Source organism: Acanthopagrus latus, chromosome 12, assembly GCF_904848185.1.
Source record: "Acanthopagrus latus isolate v.2019 chromosome 12, fAcaLat1.1, whole genome shotgun sequence".
In the NCBI taxonomy this organism is placed as follows: domain Eukaryota; kingdom Metazoa; phylum Chordata; class Actinopteri; order Spariformes; family Sparidae; genus Acanthopagrus; species Acanthopagrus latus.
The window spans coordinates 14,978,575-15,003,692 of record NC_051050.1 but is presented as its reverse complement, the minus strand read 5'-3'; the positions used below and the strand labels follow the sequence as shown (position 1 = coordinate 15,003,692).

The 25,118-nt window shown below is 41.8% G+C and overlaps 2 protein-coding genes across 5 annotated transcripts; both read left to right on the top strand.

Moving 5' to 3' along the window:
• The first annotated feature begins 1,181 nt into the window (after nucleotides 1–1,181).
• On the top strand, nucleotides 1,182–10,509 carry LOC119030183. Of its 4 annotated transcripts, XM_037117578.1 has the most exons (4): nucleotides 1,429–1,470; nucleotides 3,191–3,297; nucleotides 7,845–7,985; nucleotides 9,671–10,509. In XM_037117578.1, exons 2-4 carry the CDS (start codon nucleotides 3,228–3,230, stop codon nucleotides 9,856–9,858), a joined length of 399 nt encoding a protein of 132 aa, XP_036973473.1. In that variant the 5' UTR covers nucleotides 1,429–1,470; nucleotides 3,191–3,227; the 3' UTR covers nucleotides 9,859–10,509. The 4 variants fall into 4 exon arrangements, with proteins under 4 accessions (XP_036973475.1, XP_036973474.1, XP_036973473.1 ...); XM_037117580.1 differs by lacking the exons at nucleotides 1,429–1,470; nucleotides 3,191–3,297 and adding an exon at nucleotides 1,182–1,218; XM_037117579.1 differs by lacking the exon at nucleotides 3,191–3,297 and having other exon boundaries at nucleotides 1,399–1,470.
• Nucleotides 10,510–11,590: 1,081 nt separating this feature from the next.
• rab14l (RAB14, member RAS oncogene family, like) lies at nucleotides 11,591–24,663 on the top strand. The gene is made up of 8 exons (XM_037117371.1): nucleotides 11,591–11,841; nucleotides 16,287–16,345; nucleotides 17,620–17,673; nucleotides 18,420–18,597; nucleotides 19,411–19,477; nucleotides 20,661–20,748; nucleotides 21,976–22,006; nucleotides 22,116–24,663. The coding sequence occupies exons 2-8, from the start codon at nucleotides 16,294–16,296 to the stop codon at nucleotides 22,291–22,293; spliced, it is 648 nt and encodes a 215-aa protein (XP_036973266.1). The 5' UTR covers nucleotides 11,591–11,841; nucleotides 16,287–16,293; the 3' UTR covers nucleotides 22,294–24,663.
• Nucleotides 24,664–25,118: the final 455 nt, after the last annotated feature.

Genomic DNA, 25,118 nt, shown 5'->3' with positions numbered 1-25,118 from the left:
TTCATCACCCGTCTCCATGACTAATGGGATACTTGAGATGCTGACTTGTGCGTGACCACTGTAAGTCAATAAAAGATAAGGCTTTTATTGTGGGAAGAGTTGGAGCAAAAGTGTCACATCCTGGGGAATGGGAGTATTTTTATCGCCGAGAGTGAGATGGAAAAATTGGTGCCACACTCATGTTTGTACGGGAAATATGAAGCTACAGCCAGCAGCTGGTTAGCTCAGCTTAGCTTAGCTTAGCTTAGCTTAGCTTAGCTTAGCTTAGCGCAAAGACTGGAAAGAGGGGAAGACAGCTTGCCTGGATCAATCCCAAGGTAACAAAATCCATCTCCTTGAACATGTAAGGGCCCAAACACACCAAACCCACACTAAAAAACAGGCAGCGACGAAGGCTGACAGTTGAGGCGACGAAGGCTGACAGTTGTGTCACCCCACGTTGCCTACAGCTGACAGCCAACTTCAAGGGAAGAAATACCCTTCCATACCACCAAGCACCCGTAGTTTGTATTCAGTGTTCAAAAACAAAATCTAAAAACCGTTGTTATGATAAAGTAGAATTTCTGTCACCACTGATGATATAGCCACTTCTAAATCAAGAATATGTCAGATAAAAAGTAGCAAATGACCGAAGAGTGAAAAATAAGGGGAAAGCCAACCAAACATGGACACTACAGCAACAGGCTCGAGAGGCTTTCCCTTTCTTTTCCCAGTTCCTCCTCTCGCATATTCATTCACTGGGCTGAGCAGCCAGTCTGAGCGATTACCCTCACCAACGGGCTCTGCCGCCAATTCTACACGCTTAATCAGCCAATGTGCCATTTGCACAGTGATACCGTTGGCGGGTCTTGCGCAGTGGAAAGAGAATAGCGACGAGGTCTGTGGATTATCTTGTGTTACCAGGTCACGGTGTCTGGAGACAGACAGCCGAGCACCGCAAGTCGAGTGCCATCCACTTCCATTACATTCAAGAGCGGGTAAAAATCTCTACGGCCAATATGTGCAAAAACCTGGCAACTACAAATTTGTATTGTACATCTGGGGGTGAATGACTGTTTGCAGCGTGTTGGCACACTATATGCCGCTTTGAGCTGTTGCTAGGCTAGGAGCGGAGACTTGAGGAGGTTAGTGTGCCTTCCCAAGAAAAAGTCCAACACCTCAAGGATTAGTTCACCCAAAAACAAAAATTCAGTCAGCTCACCAACATGCCGATTGAAGGTCTGTTGGAGTTTATTAGTCCGCAAAACATTTCTGGGGCTTCTCCTAAACAGCTGAAGTAGGACTTGTTTCATTAGGGGAAGAAAACAACAGAAAAAGAACATAATAATTCTCTGTAGAGCTCATCCACCATAGTCCAAGTCTGTGAAAATTCCAAATTGATGTCAGAGCTTCCTGAGACATTGGATTGGATTGTAATGTTTTGTTTTCTGTTGTTTTTACCCGAGCACCCAACTTCCTCTCAGCATTGGGGTGAGTATACAGTGACTTGATTTGTATTTTGGGTTAACTTATCCTTAAATCCCAACACAACAGTGATCAGATGTGTTAATATTTCTGTTTTGGTATGAGTGAACAAACAAACTATTACGTGTTCATTTGGGAGCTTTAGAGGTGCTGATAGCCGTAAAGATACCTGCATCCCCCCTGTGTCCAGTCTTTGTGCTAAGCTAAGCTAAGCTAAAGTGTATATTTAAAGGACAGATATAATAGTGGTGTTAATCTTCTCACTTCACACTCTGCAAAAAAGCAAATGAGCCTATTTCTATCCTACATATATTGATAAACTATTCATTCAGAGTCATACTGTCACACACACACACACACACACACACACACACACACACACACACACACTGCAACTGTCTGCATGACCCTCTCTACCTACCATATGCTTCTCACAGATAGCACACACTGCTGGCATTTCTCTTCTCTCACCCCTGATTTCCTTTCACACACACTCACACACAAACAATGAGTCATGAATAAAAAGCACGGGGAGGAGAGACAACTCACACGCAGCTGCACACACTTACAAATTAAAAGAGGCACGCGTGTGTGTGCGTGCGTGTGTGTGAGTGCAGGAACATAACAAAAAGATGAGCATGTAAGCTGTGATTAGGAGCGGTTTGTTTTCTTCAATAAGTGGCCATGAAATACTACCTTATCTGCACTCCGCTGTGATCGAAACATACAGTATGTGGAGAAATCTGCCTCTCTCTCTCCTCCCCCAACCCCCGCCTGTAAATATGTCTTAATATGAATGACAGCAATCATTGGCAGCCATCTATCAGGCTGGACCATATGTTGCTTTGGGTGGGGAGGGAATGAGGGCTTACCGCAAAGCCTGCCTTATCCCCTGGCATTACAGTCTCTAAGAAAGGATTTACTCTTTAATTCTTGATTAGATAGAATTTTCTACCCAGTGTGCGAGCACAGTGATACACCGTGCAGAGATAACCTGCCCCATCGGGAAAAGTGTGTGTGTAAGTGTTTGTGCGTCCCTTGGCAACGCTCCTTCACAGTGCTCCTCCACACACATGCATACACACACATACACACACGCCCACGTATACACGCCAACCTGCCCACCCCTGGAGTGCCGTCCCATTTAGTGGCTGGGCTTTTAATACAATGTGATAGGGCTATTATTAGAAGCAATGGATTATCAATCAGGAATTAATCCTGATTGATGCGTTCGCCCCAACTGGAAAAGGGACACAATCACTTGCTACACTGGCTGTTGTCATCTCTGTGGTGAGAGAAGGTGGCTCTCTTCTATTTACTTATTTTTTTTATCTGACATGAGAGGACAGGATTGTTTTGATGATCAAACCACTGGCCCCACCGTCTTCACCTACTCAGGACGTGAGGAGACCACTGAGGAAGACATTCATTTATTTAGTCCCTTCACTCATCTATCTTCCTCCCCCTCGTCTCTCTCTGCCTGACTGGCTGCTGAGCTGACTGACTGCCTGGATGGTTGGCTCCCTCTCTCACTGGACGCTCACTTCACTCACACTCTGAGCGAGCTTCGCTGAGGCTGGGGTGGAGAGAGACAGTCGGGCTTGCTCGGGCTTTGGGGAAGTGGGATCTCTCTGCTCAATTTCTCTCCCTTTCTGTTTGTGGTGGATTATTAGATGAGAGCAGAGGAACAAATCTGGCTCTCTCTCTCTCTCTCTCTCTCCTCCAGCACTGACCACTGACCATCAACACTGTGTGCTGCATCCATGACTTTACATACCTGGCTGGTGTACGGGCTTGGATTTATCTTGGTTTGGGCACTCTGCTTGACACAGGGTGAGTAGGATGTGCTGAGAGGAAGGGCTTTTTTGCAATGCATGGAGGCATATGAAAAGGCTGCACGTGTGTGTGTATGTATGTATGTGTATGTGCGTATGTGTGTGTGTGTGTGTGTGTGTGCGCACTTGTGTGTGTGTGTTTGCACTTTCATGTAGATTTGTGTGTGACAGACAAGAAACAACGTGCTGAGTTCTTGTAACCTTCACCTCACAACAGGTTTTTGTTGGCAGAGTGATCAATAACATCATGTACGGTCACACGGTTGGTATCTCACATGTGCTGCACAGTGAAAGCATTGTATAAATGAACATTGAAAGTAACGCAGCAGTGGAATAGAGGATGAAACCAGCTGAAGGAATCAAATCAATTCAATGAACAATCATGCTGAAAGATGACTCCGGTGAATGTGCCTTTGTTCCACATGCAATTGACTGGGGAGTTCAAAGCTATGCCTTCCAACGATGGGTAATATCCATATGTGGCGAACTAAATTTCCCTACAGAGCAGTAACGATTGACCCGGATCGGCTCGGCTGCGACCTTTTGTTTCATTAGGGACCAAGAGAAAAGCAAACGGCACTGATGTTGTGTGCGTCAAGCGAGCAGATAATGATTCGCTTGATTCATATCTCTGGGTTTCGGTCTGAGTCAGATCACCTCTGATCCCGGCGCCAGACCAGGGGGTGAAGTGAGCTCTCCTGGACCGATTAATGATGTGGCGTTTATAAATAGGGCAACATCCCGTGAAAAGGCAGGAGATGAGGCTGCTGGATGTAGATATAAGTGTAGTGCGTTATAAAATGAAAATCATTTTAAAAAGGTGAAGGTGATAATGAATTCTAATTAACAAACAAGGGGACACTGAGCTTAATAGATAACAAATCATGCCATTAAATGCCTATTATGTATGACATCATTTTTCGATAATCAGTTTCTGATATGTTTATGGTGTCTTAAAAGCTCAGTTAGAGCATAACTTCATTTATCAATCTAACTGAAAAAGCAAAAAAATAAGAATATATAATGAGACAGGAAATCAGCAATAAAAATGAAACAAATGTCCTCATAATGAGTCTAATAATCCTTCTTGTTTGCTTGTTGATGTCTCTCGTAAAAAAAAAAAAAAAAACAATGTATGACGCATTTGACAGCATAATGAATAGAAATGCAGGCTTTACATGTTCACATATGAAGCCTGCTCGAAAGCAATAATTGATTAGGTTACATTTAGGTCAGGGTAGATTTTAATATATTCAGAGTTAATCAACATTTGGAGTGCATACATGGAGAGGATCTGGTGATAATGCAATGCACTGTGCCATGAAAGCTGCAAGTCTTTTACAGTGTGTCCTCATTATCGTGACAAATGTTCATACCGGGCCGCTTTTTGAATGCCTCGTGAGTGCGGTGTGTAACAACACCGCGCTCACAGTGAATTGATGAATCAGCTTGTGAACGACCACTGTGTGTGTGTGTGTTTTTTTATTTATTTATTTTCAAAACCATTACCCGGCTCGAATGAAACGCTCCAATATTTATGAGAGCTTTTCGCTGCATGGTGTATCACCAGCAGGGGAGTACGACACATCCCCTAAAGGCTGGCATGTGCTCACTGTCCCTGTGAGGCTTTACATTGATTCCAGCAGATTTCTAAAGTGATTTTTGTAAGAGCATTTGCCCGGGATTAGTTTGCTCCTGAAAGCTCCATCAGAGCTTTTGGTGGGCTATTTAACAGAGCAGAGGCAGCGAGAGGCTCGGGCCCGCTCTCTGCCCTCGCTCTGAGTCCACAGGTTTGCAGAGATAAAGAGGGAGGATTGGTTTCAGCCAAAGCTGATCTTCCATCTTGTGTGTGTGGGATTTTGGAGGTCAGGCACAGGTGTGTGAGTGGTCTGTATTCACGGACAATCCCTTTAAGCTCTGTGGATTTGCTCTGTTTAGGCTTAGCCTTACTTTCTTGAGGGAGTTAGACACTGTGGAAGTGAGACAGTGGCTCGGAAGAAGAGGGAGCTAAAGATGAAAGTCGTACTTTGAGCATTTCATTTCTTAAAAGATATGCAAAGAAATTCCATTGTATCGACATCCGGTGTACACCAAACCCATTTTTGGCAAATGATCATATTAACTCAGTCTGTGATTTCTGGGCTCCAGCTGAGAGGGAGAAGTAAACAGCGTAGTCTCGCTGCATGTTGATTTAGCCCCTCTCAAGTCCTTCTCAGTGCTGTAGCTTCCACCACTTACAGGGTGCTGAGTGGTAGAGACAAGGCTTTGAGATCACAAGCTGGAGCTGGCAGCCAGACAGCTTGGGATGGAGTGTACTACGGAGGGTGAGTCACCCTTAAGCACAAGCTGAAAAGGGAGAAGAGAAGAGAAGAGAAGAGAAGAGAAGAGAAGAGAAGAGAAGAGAAGAGAAGAGAAGAGAAGAGAAGAGAAGAGAAGAGAAGACTCCAAAGCAATGTTCCTTGCTGGAACTGTGATTTGTTTTGAAGGAATCTTGATGCTTTTAAGATGCACTTCTGTTCCAACACCATGCAAGATATGTCCTCAGCTGAACTGAAGCATTGCTTCAAAATGACCCCATTTTCACTGTTTATGTAGCTCTAGAAAGAAGAACTATGATGCTGCAGCTGAAGTTCACCTCTCCAGCTGACATAAAGATACTTTCAGCTTGAATCACAGTCGGTGCAGGTGCTCCTGATGTCGATCTGGAGTGATGGAAACATCTTGACAGTGAAGGCTCGTGTACAGCCTAGGTTTCGTGTAGACAGATGTATCGGAGGAAACATCCTCAGGCAAGAGAAGGGAGAACTCCTGCACACTGTCTTTTAGGAGAACTGGTCATGGATGGACACGTTAAACTCAAGTGGCAGTTTAGATGCAGCTACAAACTTGGGAAATGTTTCCTTTAAAGTCTAAATGGCACCATTACTAACACTGCTGTGAAGTGGTGGGTCATGTAAGGCTGTGTGTATACCAGCAGAGACTGAGGAGTGTGGCAACCAACATGGTGCACATGTTGTAATTACCAGTAAGCCAAATGTTTCGATGCACCAGCCAAATCTAAGTAAAACATTAAGGGGAATGGTCGATACATTTGCAGTATGCACTACAATGGAATGTCGCAGGAGACATGGTTGATAAGCCGTGTCAGTAAAGACGGGCAGGAGCCACAAATTCAGATACATACTAAAGATCAGTTGGTGATTTGAGGAGCGATGCTGCCAATAAAACTGTAAAATAAAGCCAAAGAACACTGTAGTCTCTCGTAGCCTGGGTGTTCTCTGGAGCCCCGGAGACTTACTAGTACACAGCCACATGCTTCATTGTTAACACCTTATTAGATTTTCATAGAGATTAATTAGTGACACATTAAGTCACAATTTACTTTCTGTATGGTTTGAAATAAATTCCTGCTCCTTACATCTTACCAAAGTGAGTCATAGTTTTCGTAAACGTGTGCATAACTATGTTTTTATTTGTTAACAAAGACAATATTGCCAGGTTTCTATGACTTATTACATTTTTGTTGCTTTAGTTAGGGTGTTACTGTCTTTGTTTACTGTCTTATAATGACCACATGGTGTTTGCTAACTGGACAAAAAGGACAGCTTGTTACATCTTATAAGTGTACTCTAAGATAAGGTGAGACTGACATTGCATTTTTAAAGAAATTTTGATCAGAGGAGCAGGACTGATTTTTCTCTTATTGATCCTTTATCTGACTGAGGTTTGTACAGGTTGGAATCTATGGCGCCGCCCATGACTCTGACATATTAGTGCTGTGCTGTGTGTGGGCAAATCCATGGCACCGTCCGCGGTGCTTGAAGGAGCACATGGATTTGGAATTGTGCCTTTTCCTCTCATAACTGCTCTTCTGTCAGTTTGGTCTTGGTTCTATTTTATTTTCAACCAAGTACTGTAGTATATATTCAACCAAGTACTGCGTGTATATTTACTATTCCTATATTTTTCCCATAATTTTTAAATCATTCAGTAGAGCCTGCTGTATTGAAAATACACCCAAGATCAAGTCACCTGAGTAACAAAATACTTATAGTGTGACTGGCCTACAGACTGAGTTTTAATTTTAGGGTTAGGATCACCTGCTGTGCCCAATCTTGGATTGTAGTCATTATGTTGTTCGTCTCCATGTTTCTAAACGTCCTGTCCCCTTGATGCAGGTGTCCATCCCTCTGGTGGATGTAGAATCAATATGTGTCACGTAAGAAGGCTCATCTCTTATTGTGTGAAAATGAAATCTTAAAATCTTTGAATTCTTAATCACAGTGGTGTTGTGAGGGTTCAATATGGGTTCTGTGTGGATGTCCTGCCTGTACAGCTGTTGTGCTGATAAGTCTCAAACAGGACGATGCTCCTGTCATTTTAAGCACATGCGTGTCTCTGCATTACAGTGATTCTACTTCGTGCCTGTGCCATTCCACCCATAGCCACAAAAGTAGCTTATGCACCCTCATATACTCTTATGTAAAGTGACACATCATGTTTGGATTTTACCCTTTTAAGTTGTCATGTATGTCCCCCCCACAGTCAAGGGGCTGCAGTGCTATGGCTGCAACATCATCCAGGGCCAGAGGTACGTGGACGTGGGCTGCTCCAACCCAGAGGTCATCACCTGCGCCCACTCACACAAAGGCTTCAAACACCGATTCTGCATCAAGACAGAGAGCAGTGAGTAAACCCCCGCCAGCGACATTTAATTAATGACTAATAAACTGGAATCATGTTCACAATTTGTCTTCTCTCTCTGTCTGTATCCTCTAACTCAGTGGGCTGATGCATCTGCATATGGCAGCTACTTATTTGAAGAATATTTATGATTATTAGGTCGTGATGAACTCACTCTGGCGTGCCAACGAATATCGTTTTTAATCATAAATTCGTGTTAATCTCCTTCGACCACTGATGTGAATATTCTATTGCTCCTCGCACTGAGGTTGGTTACGTAACCCCACTTTGGTGTGCTTTGCTGAGTAAATTACAAGTCATTCATTGTTTAACGTGAAGTCAAATGGAGGATGCGGACGGCCACGACAGGGCAGTGATGGCCAGATGAGTGGTTCTGCTGATACCCGCGGAAGCGTGGACAGTCCAGCTGTTCCTGTGCTTGATGTCTAATTCAGTACACTCGCGTTATAAAAGGGCTGATGAGGCACCTTTTTCCATCGGCTCAGAGAAACAGACAGCTCAGACAGGGACTGACAGCAGCCCGTCAAGGAGGCAGGGTGACAGGCACTTTGTCAACAATCTTGAAGCAGTGTCTTGGTAGTAATCGGTGGCCTGTCAGCCTGTTAATCTTCATGTGGCCCGGCCAAACTTAAATCTAACAGATGCTGGTGAAGTTCCATATAAGTCCCAGATTTCTGGGATATACTCTCCTCTCACATCTCAGCTGTCTCCAACCTTGCAGAAACTGCCTAGATAAGCTCAACTAAGAATTTAACTAAAGAATCCATGTTGAACCCACCGAGAAGACCTCCCACCTCTTCATTTACAGCTTCATTTTTTTTTTTTCAAAACAGCTACCAGCCCTGAGCTCTAATGTGTCCGGGGAAGATGTTGTCAGGTGCTAATTGATTGCAAGAAGGTGTTTAAAAAGGTGTATAAAGTCTTATTATAGTACTTACTATAATTGAAAAACAGAGCTGAGAGGCTGAATAAGGGCTGGAACTTAGCTGTACGGACTTGAACCATCTAAATGTTATATAAACAAAGTTAATTATTTGAGGCCAGTAATGGGTCCAGCGGTTTTCTTCATGGCAGTGTGACAACTAGAAGTGACTGAATCTCCGGTGTTTTGACTCCCTGTCGAAGGGGGTGATGCTGAAACACTTCTGAGGCTTTACATGAGCAGGCTGTGACATCAAACTACATTTTAACAGTTTAAAAAGATACCTCTGAGTTTTTATTATCATTGCTGAGTCTATCCAAAGAATGCTTAAGTAGAAATTAAACTCAATTTGAACTCAAACTCAAACACTCCTCCATTTTTTAAAGAATATCCAGTGGATTTGCAGCGGGATCTTAATTGTGGATTTAGGTTAAGGTTGAATTTTTTTCAGTATTCCCCTACTTAAATAAGGCTCATACAGATTTGAAATATGAACTCTGTAATAATCTGAATTCTGTTGTGATGCTTCTCTCAGTAGTACAAAATGTACTATTTGTCAGAGGCTTGGTTCCTCAGCTGTGAAGACATCCCTCTTGCAGAGTGTGCCTTTAAGATCTCCACACGTCCACCTCATTACACACTTGCAGTATTTGGTGCTTACTTATGCTTTTTTTTTCTTGCTGAGCCAAACACCCGCCTGTCACTCTCCCCTGACTGACTGTCGATCCTGTTTCTGTCCCTCCAGCGGCCCTGGGTATCGTCCTGACCAGCGGTTGTGCCACATCCAGACACTGCCAGCAGCAAGAGCTGCCAGGGGTGCGCATCCACTGCTGTGACTCAGACCTATGTAACAGCGCCTCCTCCTGGCACCCAGGCACACTCCACTACGTCAGTGCACTGCTCAGCCTCCTGCTGCTGAGGATGTGGTTGTGATGCGGAGTCAGTCTGGAGAGGATGGATGGTGACACCAGTGGACTATATGGGAGAAACGATTTTTTTTTTTGTATTAGTCACTCTCATTTCCTCTCTTAGCTGCTCACATTTAGGACTGATTACCGAATGAGAGTTTTACTCAGCGCGGTGTAACTTGTGAGCAACTTCGAAACCGTAGCTTTTGTCATATAGTCAGACCGGTGGCAAAATAACCCTGTGAAACTGTGTGATCGTGGGGGTCATCAGTGAAGTTATTGTGCACATCCACTTACTCAAATGTAGCTCGAAGTACAGATTATAGGACACTATGGGACATTTGTTGCCACGAAAAGAAAAGATCTTCGTTAGAGTCATGATGTCACTTCATAAAGTCTTGCGATGCAGATACACACTGACTTCAGTTTTGTAGAGGCTTACATCTACTTGTGCTGTTATACATCAACCCATTTACTCTGTTAGGCTTCTGTTCGTTCATCAACTTTCTCAAGCTCAAATCTTTGTGTGCAGTACATTCTTTTAAGGTCACGGGTCGCCATTTATTTTGCAATATATTGAGGATATTTTTTTAGACTGCTGTCCAGTTGTCCAGGCTAAGCTTGGGGAGAGCACACTGCATGAGGATTTATGTAGGACTGTAAGAAATACCGTACAGTGAAAAGCATGTTATGTTGTGAATTACTGTATTAAAATGTTTCATATTTTTCAAAAGAAAAATCCTTTGAACTCTTGATTTTTTTTGTTACAGTAAGATCCACCATGCATGACACACACAACACGTGAGAAGGAATTGAAATGTGTCGGCCAGCTAATTTTTATAGAGTTGTTTATGCACATTTTAAAAGCTTACACAGAGAAAACTATAAATTAATGCATAAATAGATAAATATAAAACAACCACAACGGGAAAATATTGCATGGTCAAATAAGGTGAGCTAATATTCACCAGTAGAAATTTACACAGTAATGTTATTATGGCAATTTTCCCACAGATATTTCAAAGTGGACCGTTGCTAGTTCAGCTCTGTATATCATAAATCCGACTTATACCAAACAAGCTATGCGAATAAGTGCCACAGTAGATAAGTAAAAGTGCCACAGAATAGCATTAATGGAGCAACTTGTCAGCTTATTCAGAATTGTGCAGTCATAGATAGATAGATAGATAGATAGATAGATAGATAGATAGATAGATAGATAGACAGATTATAGATAGATAGATAGATAGATAGATAGATAGATAGATAGATAGATAGATAGATAACTTTATTAATCCTCAAAAGGAAATGATGTTATTGTAGCAGAGGGTATATTCATATACAACTACAATAAAAAAAATACTGTATACAGTATCAAAAAAAAAACAATAAAGTACTATACACAATAAAATCCAAAAACAGCTATAAAATAAAATTATGATGTAGACGGGAGGAGTTGCCTCATTTAAAAAAAAAATTAAATTGTTATCTCATGAAGGGTAATTCTTGCTGGAGCAAACTACTAATGGAGATCCAAATAAATAATAAGTAACTTTTAGGTCATAAAAAGTGGTTACATTGATCTATGAGGCTTTTCACCTGACATCCTTGAATCAGTCTGATGGGTCTTCTTCAAAAAGGCCCCTCTCTGAACCCTGGTAATATCACAGCCCACAACACACAATCTTGTATCTCGTGGTTACACTTATGTTGTGTTTACATAATCTAACGCGGTATTTTAATCGGTACTAAGTGATATACCAATACGGCACATGTATTTACCTGTGCAGGTGAGGTTGCCCTGACGGAACAGTGCACACTATTGGTGCACACACCGCAAATCGCCGCATATGATGCTCTTTGTCCCAGAAGCCCATTGTATACAGCGGAGGAAACCCTGTGCCGTGAGCAGCCATCTTGGATAGACAGATCATACTTGAGCCAGGATAACCTGCATTCCTTTTTCTGAACAGCTCAAGAACACAAAGCTCAAAAGACTTAATTTCTGGTAAGGACATGGAAGAGGGAACACTGAAACACACTCTCACACACTTACATGATGCCTAATAAACGCAGAGCCACTGATATTTAATTTATGAAACAGTTGGAACAGTTTAGCTAGCCTGTGTTAGCCAGGTAGCTAGGGGCAAAGCTAATGACGCTAGCTAACAGATGGCTAATGTTGGGTTGGTGGTTGTCGTTCGCTTTCAAGATTAGGAAATATTGCCGGTTAAACTGTAAGAGAATACTATTGTAGGCGAGAATTGACTCGCTCGCCGATGGCTAAATATGTGTTGACAAGCTAACCAAGCTACGCATCTAACGTTACCATAATCCAACCACTGCAGCTAGCTGGAAAACTAGCATCTGAAAAGCTATCGCTAGTTGCCGTTAGTTTAGTCTGTGGTGGGTTTTGAAAAATTATGCAGATGCCAAGTTAGATCTCTAACCTGGTCATAGTAAGGAGAGAGGAATTGTGTGTGTGCTGATGGAGGCAATCGACTCACATGTTGTGATTTATGCGATTTGTTGTTGAGACACATCTATGGATGTCAGTAGGTAGTCGACTAGCTAACGCTAACTTAGCTGTCAAAACAGCTAATCTAGGGCCGTGGTTGTTATCAGACACGATCTTGTGGGCTGAAAGCAAGTAAATGTCAGATTTTACGTACTCTTCCGCCTGGAAACGTTGGCTGTGTTTTGTGCGCAGGCTACCAGCAGAGATTTAACCCAAGCGAGGCTGATACCTGCTTGTTGTTGAGCTAAGCTAAGGTGCAGTTGTCGAGGAGCAGGCATGATGTTACAGTGCCTTAATCAAAGAGTTAAAATCCTACGCTCGAGTGGTGTTTGTTTGGATCATGTTTTTTTTTTCTCCCTGATTGTATGTGTAAAAGTGAGACCGTGATGATCTGTAGTGCATCGTTACACGTTATGTCCGATGGTTTCCTAGTCATCTGTTTAGCCTCCTCTTCGTCTTAACTTCTCTAAACGACAGATTTATTTAAATAAAAACGTAAGTTGGTGATAAGGTAGACCACCCATGCCTTCAAATGGTTCACATTTGGATTGATAAGTCTTTATCTGGAATAAAACGCTGCATCATTTCTGTTTCTTGTGCCAGCAGGCTTGATCTAAAAAGATGAATAACAACATTACTTGTTTATATGTGCTGATGTACGTTAATCATATAATATCAGTGAAGTAAGACGTCAGTTGGATTTGTATGCAGTGTGATGGTGCGTCTATCTCCCCTGTAAACGCCTGTGATGATCTCATTGTATTGTTTTTAGGGCTTGAAAGGAGTCACATGATTTGAATTGTGGGCCTGAACATCATGGAGGCACCATATGCTATATGTGTGTCATGATTTCCTGACAGACCAGCGATTTGAGTCACCCATAAATGGTGCATCCCTTCCTCTGTGGGAAGTGGCTGTTGAAAAGGAGAAAAGGCAGTGACAATATTTCTCTGGAGAAGGATTCAGGGTGTTTAAGAGCAACAGAGAAGTGCTGAGGCTGCAGTCTGGTCACATGGTCCTGACTCGCAGTCTCCTTGATGGATACTCAGGGGGTTTATTTCAGTGTAATAAGTGAAAGAAGAAAATAAAAACCGACAAAGGGGGGTTGGGTATCTAACAGAATCACATTTTGTTTTTCCTCAGGTTGGGGATTACCCCTCGTAGCTTGCCTTCCATGGTAATGAAAACCGTCACACCAGGGGTAGAGATTCCACATGATGGTCATGTGACAGGAGGCAGCCAGGAAAAAGCAAATGTTACTCTAGATTTTATAGGATAGTGATGGTGTAATTGTGTGATTTGTTGATGGTTTCTAGTTCATCTTTTATTTCAGATTTCAGATATATTAGACAATGGGGAAATGATATCAGCATAAGTAACATTGCAGTGTAAACAAACCCTCGATAGCAAGTGGACTGTGCTTAATATTGTGTTATCAGCATTTAAACAAAGTAGTTATGGGGCAAATACCCAGATAGTGTATGATTATCACACGAGAAGTTCATACAGACTGCTTTTCGCTTCAGTTAGCTAGTTGGTGTTGGCCTGAGTAATCACCAAATGTCAGGTCGGGTTGCAGGGTTTGTGAGTGTGAGCCAAGTCTTTTCTGGGGCCAACAACAAAAACACAGTCACAGCCTGCTCTGGTATCCCCCCCCAAGTTGTTTACATAGTTTCAGATTGTAACACTAAGCAGCTTGGGCTGTAATTAAAAGGTAATATTTTCTGTACTTACACATTTTGAAATGTACTTTGATTTGTCTTAGTTATATGATTTTATTATCCAGTAATATTTATTTGTGTTATGTTTTGTCTCAACTCTTCTGTCGTGATGTTGTCAGACATCAGACATTTAGGGCTTTCCTCACATTGTTGTAGCCAGATTCCATATATATGTCAGTGTGTGCCATCATGAGCATACCTGTCCCAGCACCATTTTTTATAAAGCAAAGGTTTAAGGGGGGCACCGTGACCTGAATTGACCTGAGCTGAGTGGCCTTGCAGACCCTCTTCATTTCCCATCTAACAAATAAGTATCTTCAATCTTACATGTTTTACCCACTTACTTGATTTTCTCATGCCACTGAAAGTCTACTTCTTTTATCTTAATGTCTGAAGTTCCTTTTTTTTGAATCACTTGCCCTATTTTCATTGCTTCTCTCTTTAGACTCTTGTATCACACCCCATCCACATTTCCTCTGGTTGTGTCAGCATTAATATGGCCAGTCAAACATAGTCACTGAATTGCAGATGCAGAAATATGCATGAGCATAACACCAGCACTAGGCTGATATGTGGCACAGTGATTTCAGTTTCCAGGAATTGCCTCAGCTGCTGCACAGTTATCACTGGGCTACAAATCAGAGAAAAGTGCTGGTTTAAGACAGACTATCTTTGCCAAGGACATGAAAACCATCAGGCTCCTGACTGATTAGGCTCCCGATTGTGAAGATGGAATTATTTACTTCTCTACTGCAGTTACACTGTATGGCAGCACCTTGATAGACAATTATAAAGCAGCTTTTTTTTCCAGCACGGCATTGAAATATCCCTGATGTAAGAAGAAGGCATTGCAAATTGAATTGAATGGTAAAATTGGTCATTAGAAAAACTGCCTGCTTTCTGATGCAGCTCATTGAAGTCATACATGATCCAATCATTTATGAACAGAACTGTTCAGCCTGTGTGATGTTTTTTGTTATTATTGAGTAGTAGTGTTGAAAACTGACGGCTTTTCCCTCCACACTTTGTCTGTGAGTGAAGTGTGAACAATGAAGCATCGCTAGGTATCAGATAGGTGTCAGGGCTATTTTTAGCCTCGCTCTGAGCCTATGATGCTGGAGGTGTTCTTGTGTACATGTAAGTGCCACGGTGTTTACTTGTAGACAGACTGTGACCAGTGCCATTTAAAATTAGCCAGTGTCATTGCCGCACTCTATCATTATGAAAAGAAACGGGTATTTCAGACAGCAGGGGTTGTTGCTTTTGCAAAAATACTGGCTGAAAGACCATGGAGGAGCTTCACCACTAAGTATTGAAATTGAATAATCTCCTCGCTTGTATAGATGCCTGCTTCCTCTGAGCTGTGGGTAGAGCAGGCACATACACTATATCCAGTATGTTAGATATATCCAGTAGATTTTTTTGAATACATGTCACACTAGGGTGGCTGTGGCTCAAGAAGTAGAGTGGGTCGTCCAGCTTTGAGCTGTCAGTAAGATGAAAAGCGCTATAGAAATGCAAGTCCATTTATTATTTACAATTATTACTGGATAAACTTGTTATTTAGACAGAAATATGAAGTGTGTGGGCAGTGCAATAATACCATCTCCTAGTTGACCAACAAAATAAAAAAGTATTGGTGTTAAGTTTTGTCGTTGATTGGTTGTTGATTCTCAGTTGTTGCATCACTGGAGGTTAACGGGAAGTAAATTATCTCATGATCACGAGAAACAGAAAGATATGCCATCTGTGGTTTCAATGCAGATCATACTTGCTGATATTGATGAGCCTCATATTACTAATCCAGTAATTGAGAATTGAATGATGCACTTAAGTAATTACTCAAAGGGCAAACTGTTTATTATTTGACGTGTTGATTTACATTCCTACGGATGTGTCCTATTTTTATTGCAGTACTTCAGTGTGCATTGTTGAAGGATCTTGCTTGGGCTCACATAACAATGGTCCTATTGCTTCTCATAGGCTTCCGACTTTGTCCGTTACATGACCACCAATCGTTTACAGTACTTACTGTTTTCATTTGCACCGAGACATGCTCAAGTTTTTTTTTTTCTAGGTTCTCCAGTGTAGTATGTTTTTCGTCACAGCACCCAATATATGTATTAACTCTGTGAAGTGTGATGTTTGTTCATTCTTTCTTATTTGTAATATTCCAATGGAGAGAAAACCTTTCCCTTCTTTTCTCCCTTTCAGAGCCACGATGGCCACCGCACCATACAACTACTCTTACATTTTCAAATACATCATTATTGGTAAGTGAGCAATGCACATAAGTGTTGCATGTGAGCCATGTTGTCAAGGAAGGTCCATCTGAATTTGTTTTGTACGTGCTCTATGCTACTCAATACACTGAGTGGATCAGCATGTCTCAACACATCTGTTATAATGTTATTCGCTTTGATCGGAAGCACAAAACTTAAAGACATGTTTCTGCATGACTGCTTTCATCTGCTGAGACACAGTAATACTAGACAAACTATTTGACAAATTGAATTGAACACTTTTAGTCCACTCAGATTTTCTTATGTCAGTGGCTTATAATGTCTCAATTGTATCATCTTTATTAATATTAAAATGCTGTACCACTTTGTGCTTCTCATAAATGAATAGTGTAGCATGCTGGGCAAATGTGTTGTGAATCTGTGACATGTTCCCAAACATGAGTCCTCCAAGTGAACATATTGCTGCTTTTGCTTATACATACATACAGACAGACAGACATAAATGCACACACACAGCTCTGGGCTATTTATCCTGCTCTTGTGTGAAACTTAAAACACCCTGCCTCAGAGCTAACACTCAGGCTTGATCTTAAGTAGATGTGTAGATGAGTAACTCTGGAGAGGTAGTGGCTTATAGGGTGTGTTTTTTAAAAAAATTTATTTATTTATTTTTTTACCCCTTACACTTTAAAGGTGAAGAAAACTGTCAGTTCAGTTTCAAAAAGTTGTGTTTTTAAGATCTTGTGTTCCTGCTTGTTGGAGCATATAATTTTGTAAGCCTCTTATGCCTGTTGAGGCATAGTAAAATAAGATGGAATGCAAATTACTAATTGAGGTTTTTCAGCATATTCCTGACAGAGTTACACAAAATACAGGCACACTTTTATTCATTCAGAACAGAATTTTTGTTAATATAATCTGCCCCTAGCAGAATACATCTGTTATTTTGTTTGCTTGCAGCTTTTTCTTGTTTTGTTGAGCTGCAAATGAAGGACTCAGGAGTCCCAGATGATTACACAAACGGGATCAAGACACTTATGTTAAAAATTTACAATTGGTGTGTGTTTAAATGGTTATAGACATGTATCGGCAATTATATCTGAGTCTTCCTCCATGTTTCTCTCGTACCACTCCGCCTGAATTTTGAAGCATTTTCTTCGCTGACTGTCCCAGAACGGCTGCTTCATCATGCGTTGGGGCAATACTGCAGGCTTGAATAGCGAATGGTTGTTCTTGTGTCATTTCCTTGGTTGACCTTAGTCTCTCTCCATGTCTCTCTCTATTTTCTGTCTCTCTCTCCACAGGGGACATGGGGGTAGGGAAGTCATGTTTGCTTCACCAGTTCACAGAAAAGAAATGTAAGTGCTGCCCTGATTTTGACTCCTTTTCATTATTGCTTGCGCCTCGGTGTATGTAAGGTTGCCAGGTTCAACTGGAGTGCTTAAATCGCTTTAGATTTCTGTGTACGCTGGCGGAAGTTGGTGGCATAGAAGTCGAGTGTGAGCTCAACAGTGAGAGACTCTTCTTCTGTGTGTGAGTCAGCTGCAGCCTCCCATTACCTATTCAGCTCCGTTGTGTTTAGTGCTACTATTAGCAAGCCAGATGCTGTGTTCCTCATTCACTCGCCACCATCACATCCTGCATACCCACACACAGAGTTGATTTAGAAAAGGTTTTCACTGTCGGCTTTTTAAAGAAATTTGCAGCGATCTGGGTGTTGAAATTTAAAACAACTGAGTTTAATGACTAAAGCCTGTCATTGATCATTGATGCACCTGCTGCTGCCTTATAATGCAAATGTGAGTGTGAGACTACGCAGCTGTTCACACGACAAGATCATCATTGTAAGCTAAAATTAGGTACGAGTTGCATCTTTCCTTAACCTAAAGGATGAAAAACTTGAACACAGTCCCTGTCACACTGTGTCATACCAACACAGTTCAAAGCTTAGTAAGAAAGTGTTAAGGACACCCGATGACAAAAATGCACAAAGCCACATCACCACATTTCTTTTAATAAACATTGAGGATATGAAATATCAACGGTGAAGCTAATTATAACAGAATCAAATTAAACTCACAGAATTGTCCTTTCTTCTCCCCAGTCATGGCTGACTGCCCCCATACTATTGGCGTAGAGTTTGGTACGAGGATAATCGAGGTGAGCGGCCAGAAGATCAAGCTGCAAATTTGGGACACAGCGGGACAAGAACGCTTCAGGGCCGTTACCCGCTCCTACTACCGCGGAGCCGCAGGGGCGCTCATGGTCTACGACATCACCAGGTAAGATACTATGGAAATCACTTTGCAGTCAAAACTTTACACTCAAGCTTTCATATAATAACCATTCAGTGTATAGTAGTATATATAAACATGTATGTAAGAAGAGGCTTAATAGAGGCGTAAGTGCAAAGCCGTACAGACCACATCCTGAGCAAACATGAACAGTTTGTCTTCAAGCTTGTGTCCGACCTTCTTGCCCAAACTGTTAGATGATATCACCGCTCAGCATGTGGAATGTCTGTCCACGCCACACCCAACTCCAGTAAATCACCCCAGGGCCCCGGAAACTGCACTTTACTGGAAAACTAATATGCATTGTTTACATCGCTGTTGATGTGGTCAACCACAGTTTCTGCTGGGCTAATGGACAAAGATCAGCTTCTTATGTAAAGCATGTAGTAATGTAATTCCATATCCTCTAATTGAATGGTGTGGCTTTAATAACTGGTTACTATATTTGTTTCATTCCATGTAGTTTCATAAGCAAGCACATGGTCCAGTCTTGTTCAGAGTGCACAGGGTGTCTTCAGGTTGTTTACTGTCTGCTGTAGCTTGCTGAAAAACAGTTGAACAGACTTCAAAGTGCCTTAATCCAGTTTGGTAGAACGTTTGGTGCATTTATTGGTAACAGGGTTACAGACAGAAAGGTGCTTGACTCAACAGGAGTTTGTACATATTGCACTGCTGTCATTGTTATATAATCATTAAGATGTAGCAGCTGCAGTCTTTGCTTGACCTTCTGCAAAGATAACATGATGTCAAGTCTTTGCCTGTCATCACAGTAACCTCTCCCCCTCTGTTGATGTCATGCAGGAGAAGCACGTACAACCACCTCAGCAGCTGGCTGACTGATGCTAGAAACCTCACCAACCCCAATACTGTAAGCACACAGATTATTATCCTTTGATTTTGTGTTCTGTAATTACTCTGTGTGTGTACTGTGTAGTTTTCTTTCTCCCGTTGTCACTTCTGCTGCTTCATTTCCCCCATTTTCCCATGCGTCATTCTCCCCAGAGCCCCGTATGTTTCTTAAATTGGATTTCTTGGTAAATATGATTAGCTACAAATCACACGGCTCTCGTTCACTGTGCTGTGTTCCCTCAATATGCCACTTCAGCTCCAGGTTTTCTCTATCAAGTGAGACATGTATTCCTGGTGTATAGACAATAGAGATAGCAAGCTGTTAGGTTTTTCTGTTGTATATTTTTTATGTCACCTTTATACATTACAGAGATTAAAAAAAGAAAAAAAAATCAGCAGAAGCCCATTGGCCTGTTTTCCTCTGAAGTATCTTGTGTCAGCCATGTGGTGGCACTGTTGAAGTGTTTAGTTTTGCCGAAAGTGTCAACATGTGTTCCTGCTCCAAGAGACATTTATTTGGCTGCTGTTGTGCGTGATGGGGAAACACAATGAAAACATTATGTGATCATTTGACTGCCTCTGTTGTCGTAATCAGAATGAAGATAATAGTTATGCAAGACTTTTTGTAGTTTAGCAAGAGCTTCTAAAAATGTGTTTTCTCTCATTCTCCTAGTAAAAGTCAATAATTCACAAAAACACAATATTTCATAGGATGCAATTTTAATGTGCCCATGACTCTCTATGAAGCCATGAAAAAAGCCCTCTACGCTTCCCCAAGAAGAAAACTCACTGCTGTAACATGGTAAAACACTGGTGATCATTAGTTGCTAACACAGTGAAGATGACTAAGAGAAAAAATAGGTGAAAAAACAGGAATGGTTTCTGCTGAACATGCAGCAGTTCAAGCAAAGAGTCGGTCAGAAAGTCTGTTACTGCTAGAACAAGGAAGTTCATTACATTACATCAGAACATCACCAGTCTAATTACATCACAGTTGCTAGAGCCCCTGAGCTCAGGTGTAGCTCTCAATCGATCTCTTAACAGACAACTCCACAGTGTAACAACTTCTTTTGGAGCAGTCTACCTATACTGCCGTTGGCATTCTTAGCTCTCAGAGACTTGGGGAAAGCTAATTTCTCCCTGAGAGACCATACTATCAAGAGTATTGTCTCATTCTTCCTGTTTTGTCTCTGTATGCTCAGGTGATCATTCTTATAGGAAACAAAGCAGACCTGGAGGCCCAGAGGGACGTCACGTATGAGGAAGCGAAGCAGTTTGCTGAGGAGAACGGTGAGCCAGACACAGAACCGCAAATATTGGAGACAGCAAGAGGGTTTTAGCAGGAGGAAATGTTTCTCTTTACATTTCATCGTGCTGTTACACTGTTTCCTTAAACTTTAAAGTCTCTATATTTTAGAAAATTAGATTTCCTGTCCTCTTGATTATAAAGCAAGTCTATGTGCTGTATAAACACTGTCGAAGTATAAAAACACTCAATCATTGGGGAAATGCACATAGCCCATATACAGAAACTGTGCCTTCAAATGAGCTGTCAGGATTGTAAGGTTGTGATGTCAAAACTAAACAATCACTGCACAAACATGGTTGCAATAGAGTGCCACAGGAACGAGTCCTGAAACCTGGAAGTAAGTTAGCTGGTTCCCTCATCTCAAAGCCAATGGTTTTTGCTTACATGCCTGAAAGTAGGTCTGTGGTTAACACAAGCTTAAGATACTTTCACTTTTTGTTCTCCATAAAATACCCCAGTAAATACCCCACAGATTAATAATAAAAAAAAACAAACAGTTGCACACAAGTGGCTGAATGAGACTACAGAATTTGAGTTAATTGAGCTGAAAATGGAGAATCATCCGCTAAGTTGTCCGTCTTTGCAGACAGACTTCAGGTGCAAACTATTCTAACTCTAACTTTACAGCTTGAAGACAGATCAGGTAGTAAAATATGTGAGGTATAGTGTAGTAGAAAGCTTGTTTGTGGTAATGGAATAGTTTGTAACCTTAGCTATAGACTTGCGAAATGCAGCATTCAGACAGAGGGGGTTCATACTTTAATTTAGGCTAGTACATTAATTTAGAAAGCCTAAATAGTAAAAGTATGAAGCTGAAAATGAGCATGAGACCTTTAAATTATTAAGTCATGACAGAACATTAAAACTCTTTTCTGCAAAAGCATCTTACAAAACTTGGACTATTCTGTCCTAAATTTTAACAAAACGATCAAGAATCAACAACATGTCCAAATATTTAGAATAAAAATGAGATTCATACTCTGTATTCCTGCTCAGTGTTTGTAAAAGAAGCCCCAATGGTTTGTTTTCAAGAGACGAAAGTGACGATTAAGATCATTCAATATTTGTATTGCTGAAACAGAAATTACAAGAGGGGGATTTGAGCAAAGATTAAGTGAGCTGAGGGTTTAATTGAAAGAGAACTTGGTATTTGAGGCATGTGAGCATGTTTACTGACTCTGTCACTGTGGCTGTTATATGTTTCACAGGTCTGTTGTTTCTGGAAGCCAGTGCAAAAACGTAAGTCTTGACAAGCTGGTGACTGCTGAACTCGAAGTATCCCTTTGCTTACATTCTGAAGCTCTCTGTTGCCTGCTTTCTCATGCTTGTGTTTTTGCTCCCTGTTCAGAGGTGAAAATGTCGAGGACGCCTTCCTGGAAGCTGCTAAGAAGATCTACCAGAACATCCAAGATGGCAGCCTGGACCTGAACGCCGCCGAGTCGGGGGTCCAGCACAAGCCCTCCGCCCCTCAGGGCGGCCGGCTAACCAGCGAACCACAGCCCCAGAGGGAAGGCTGTGGCTGCTAATGACCAAGCAAACCCCCCTTCATCTTCCCTTCCTCGATCTTTCTGTCTCTCTCTCACTCTCTCCGTCTGTCCTGCCCGCCCTCCCTTAACCACCCCTCTCCTCCATCCATTCCTCCACCTCCGTACGTCCATCCACCCTCCTCCCACATCGCACCAGGAGCTGCATGAGAGCAGGGCTGCGGAGGAAAGGAACGGGGGGCGGATATCGACTTGGGCCAGACTGAGCTTGGCTGTGTGGACTACATCTCTCCTCCCCACCTCTTCCTCCTCTTCTCCCTCCTCCTCCTCTCTGCTCGTCTGCCTCCCTTAGTTGCCACCGCACTCACCCTCTCTAAACTCTGTCAGTGTGTTGTCGTCCCATAACTCTCCTCTTTCGCTCCCCTCCACTCTTCATACACCATTCAGCGCAGTCCCCCCTCCATCATAGAATCGTAGACGCCACACACATCACACGGGTTACTGACACTTTAGATAGACGTAATGTTCATACGATAATGATAAACCGAGACTGTTTTTTTATGTTTGGTTTTATAGCTATATATGACGTGTAAACACTGCGTTAAGTTTCATCCACCACTGATCAATCCATACGAATCTGATCTGAATTACATTTCGCAAACTCCCAACGCCTCTCTTGCATGGTTTACCAATCCAGCATTTACTCGGGCGGGTGGGATATCTCGCTCGCGGTTCATTTCTGTGAAGGAAAATAAAGTAGTGTTTCAGCCAGCCACACAGTTAGAGGCTCTTAAGTGTGGTGTAGAAGAATGTGTAGCCCAGTGAGCTCTTTCAGCAGGATTCAAACCTGCTTGTGGCTTTTTATTTCTGCACAAAGCGAGTTGATGATGCTCTAAGGAGAGAAAACGTGTAGGAAACTAGGAATTACCCACAAATTCCTTGCGGGTGATCTCCTCTCTCTCTTCTGAGATTCCACACGAAGGAATAATGGGTGTTTTCCAGCTTGTCTGTCTGTCTGTGTGCGTGTGTGTGTGTGTTAGTGAGTGTCTGTGTGTTAAGAAGTTGGGTGGGATTTTCTTTTGACTAAGTTAAAATGACACTTAAACAAAAGAAGAACATGGGAAAAAAAAACATGGCATTTGTTTTGTTTTTGTTTTTTTGTTTTTTTAACAGAAGATTCATTCACATCAGTTTCTTTGTACCAGCTCCCCTTCTCCTCACCCATCTGACCCCTTCAAAACGCTTTCCCACCCAGTTCATATCAACAAATTCTGTCTTTACCAGCATTTTCTTTGTCATTGTTTGTTGCCTTATTATGATTAATGTTATTACTCTTTAATCTTTATCGTTTTGCTGCACTTGCTCTTCACACTGCTGATGGACTCGCCACCCAATTCAATGAATCAACTCTTTTAAGAAGTAATTATCGCATTTTACTGGAGGATAACAGAAACATACAAGTGGTGGCTGAACATATGTATCAGCAGCATGGTCTTAAGCCCACATCTTGACTAAGATGAAATAGACAAACCGTCAACACTCCTTTATCTCAAGTGCTGCACTGAAGAGCCGATCTGTTGTTCATTTGGGTGGTCATTCCTCTGCCTTGTATAATACAACACCAAGCCGCATGCCCCCCCCCCCCCCCTCAAAAAACACTGCAGTGAAATTGTCAAAAATCCAATAATGCTTTTTTGTTTTTCCTCCAAAGTACAACTTTTCTGTACCATAGAGTGATTCCCTGATTGGACAGCTGTATATATTGCTTCTTAACTATTGGTGATGACCTCGCTACTTGGGATTTAGAAAATTTATTTGCTGGCTCTGCCAAGATTTGTACAGTTGATGTGCTAGTGGGTTGCCTGTAATTCATGCTTGGGAAATTCTGTAACATAGTTTCTATTAATAAATGTATGTAAAGGACAGATACCTAGACACCCCCCAACCACCCCCGTCCGCACACTACTGAACCTGTCGATTGGTTGAGGGGAGAAGAAGTGGATTGAGATGATGTGCAAACTTAGTATTTATGTCTGTTGATTCCTCTCATTTCTGTATGGAGTGGAGAATGGGGCACTTTTATGTTTATATTCTGTTTTTCTTTTTCCACCCCATGGGAGGGGCCTGCGTCGCTGTCTTAAACTTATGGGGAGTGGGGATTGGTTTGTTATCGTGGGAAGTCGGTGGGCTGGGTCTTCCTTTTTCCTGTGTCCCACCTCTTCGCAGCCTGAGTAACCACTTCCTGCTTTTGTCTGTCCACAAGTACAAAAAAAAGTACATATGTATAAATTTTTAAGGAGCTGTGCTAACATTTAAATGCGTTCTTGAGTGTATATGATTTTAAAATGTTGACATTTTGATTTTAATGACAAAATACTCTAGACAGAAAAAATAAATTATACATAACCTGTTGCTTTGTATGTGTTTTTTTTTTCATCTACAAAGAAATGGGTGTAGTTAGCAGTCTGGGATTGACATGCACAATTGACATGGTGGAATTAGTTGTCGACAATGAAAGGGACTCTGTGGAACTTCTGTGTTGTGTTCAAAGCCGGTTGTTTCTGTTAGACTCTGTTTCTCAAGTAACGCTAGCTACTGTTGCTGTCTGTTAACAGAGCAAGACACTGCAGAACACTATAAACAAGACATTTGAGGATGACCTATTGGGCAATGGAAAATGCTAAAAAATTTTCACTTTTCTGACTTTGTTTTTTTATAGACACACTAATCAATTGAGAAAATTCTACAGTGTCCCACAACCCACCCCACCAGCTTCACAGGGACTTTCTCAGTTTTTCGTGGCTACGATAAGGGATGGTGTGGCACGGTGTGTTAGGCTGGTTAAAATAAAACACAAGACTGAGTGA

Bases quoted from the DNA above. Each gene is read 5' to 3' on its own strand.
- LOC119030183 (XM_037117578.1), top strand. From the start codon at position 3,228: ATGACTTTACATACCTGGCTGGTGTACGGGCTTGGATTTATCTTGGTT. The intron at 3,298-7,844 runs GTGAGTAGGATG...TCCCCCCCACAG, and splicing joins GGCACTCTGCTTGACACAGG to TCAAGGGGCTGCAGTGCTAT. The intron at 7,986-9,670 runs GTGAGTAAACCC...CTGTCCCTCCAG, and splicing joins CTGCATCAAGACAGAGAGCA to CGGCCCTGGGTATCGTCCTG.
- rab14l (XM_037117371.1), top strand. From the start codon at position 16,294: ATGGCCACCGCACCATACAACTACTCTTACATTTTCAAATACATCATT. The intron at 19,478-20,660 runs GTAAGCACACAG...CTGTATGCTCAG, and splicing joins ACCTCACCAACCCCAATACT to GTGATCATTCTTATAGGAAA. The intron at 22,007-22,115 runs GTAAGTCTTGAC...CTCCCTGTTCAG, and splicing joins CTGGAAGCCAGTGCAAAAAC to AGGTGAAAATGTCGAGGACG.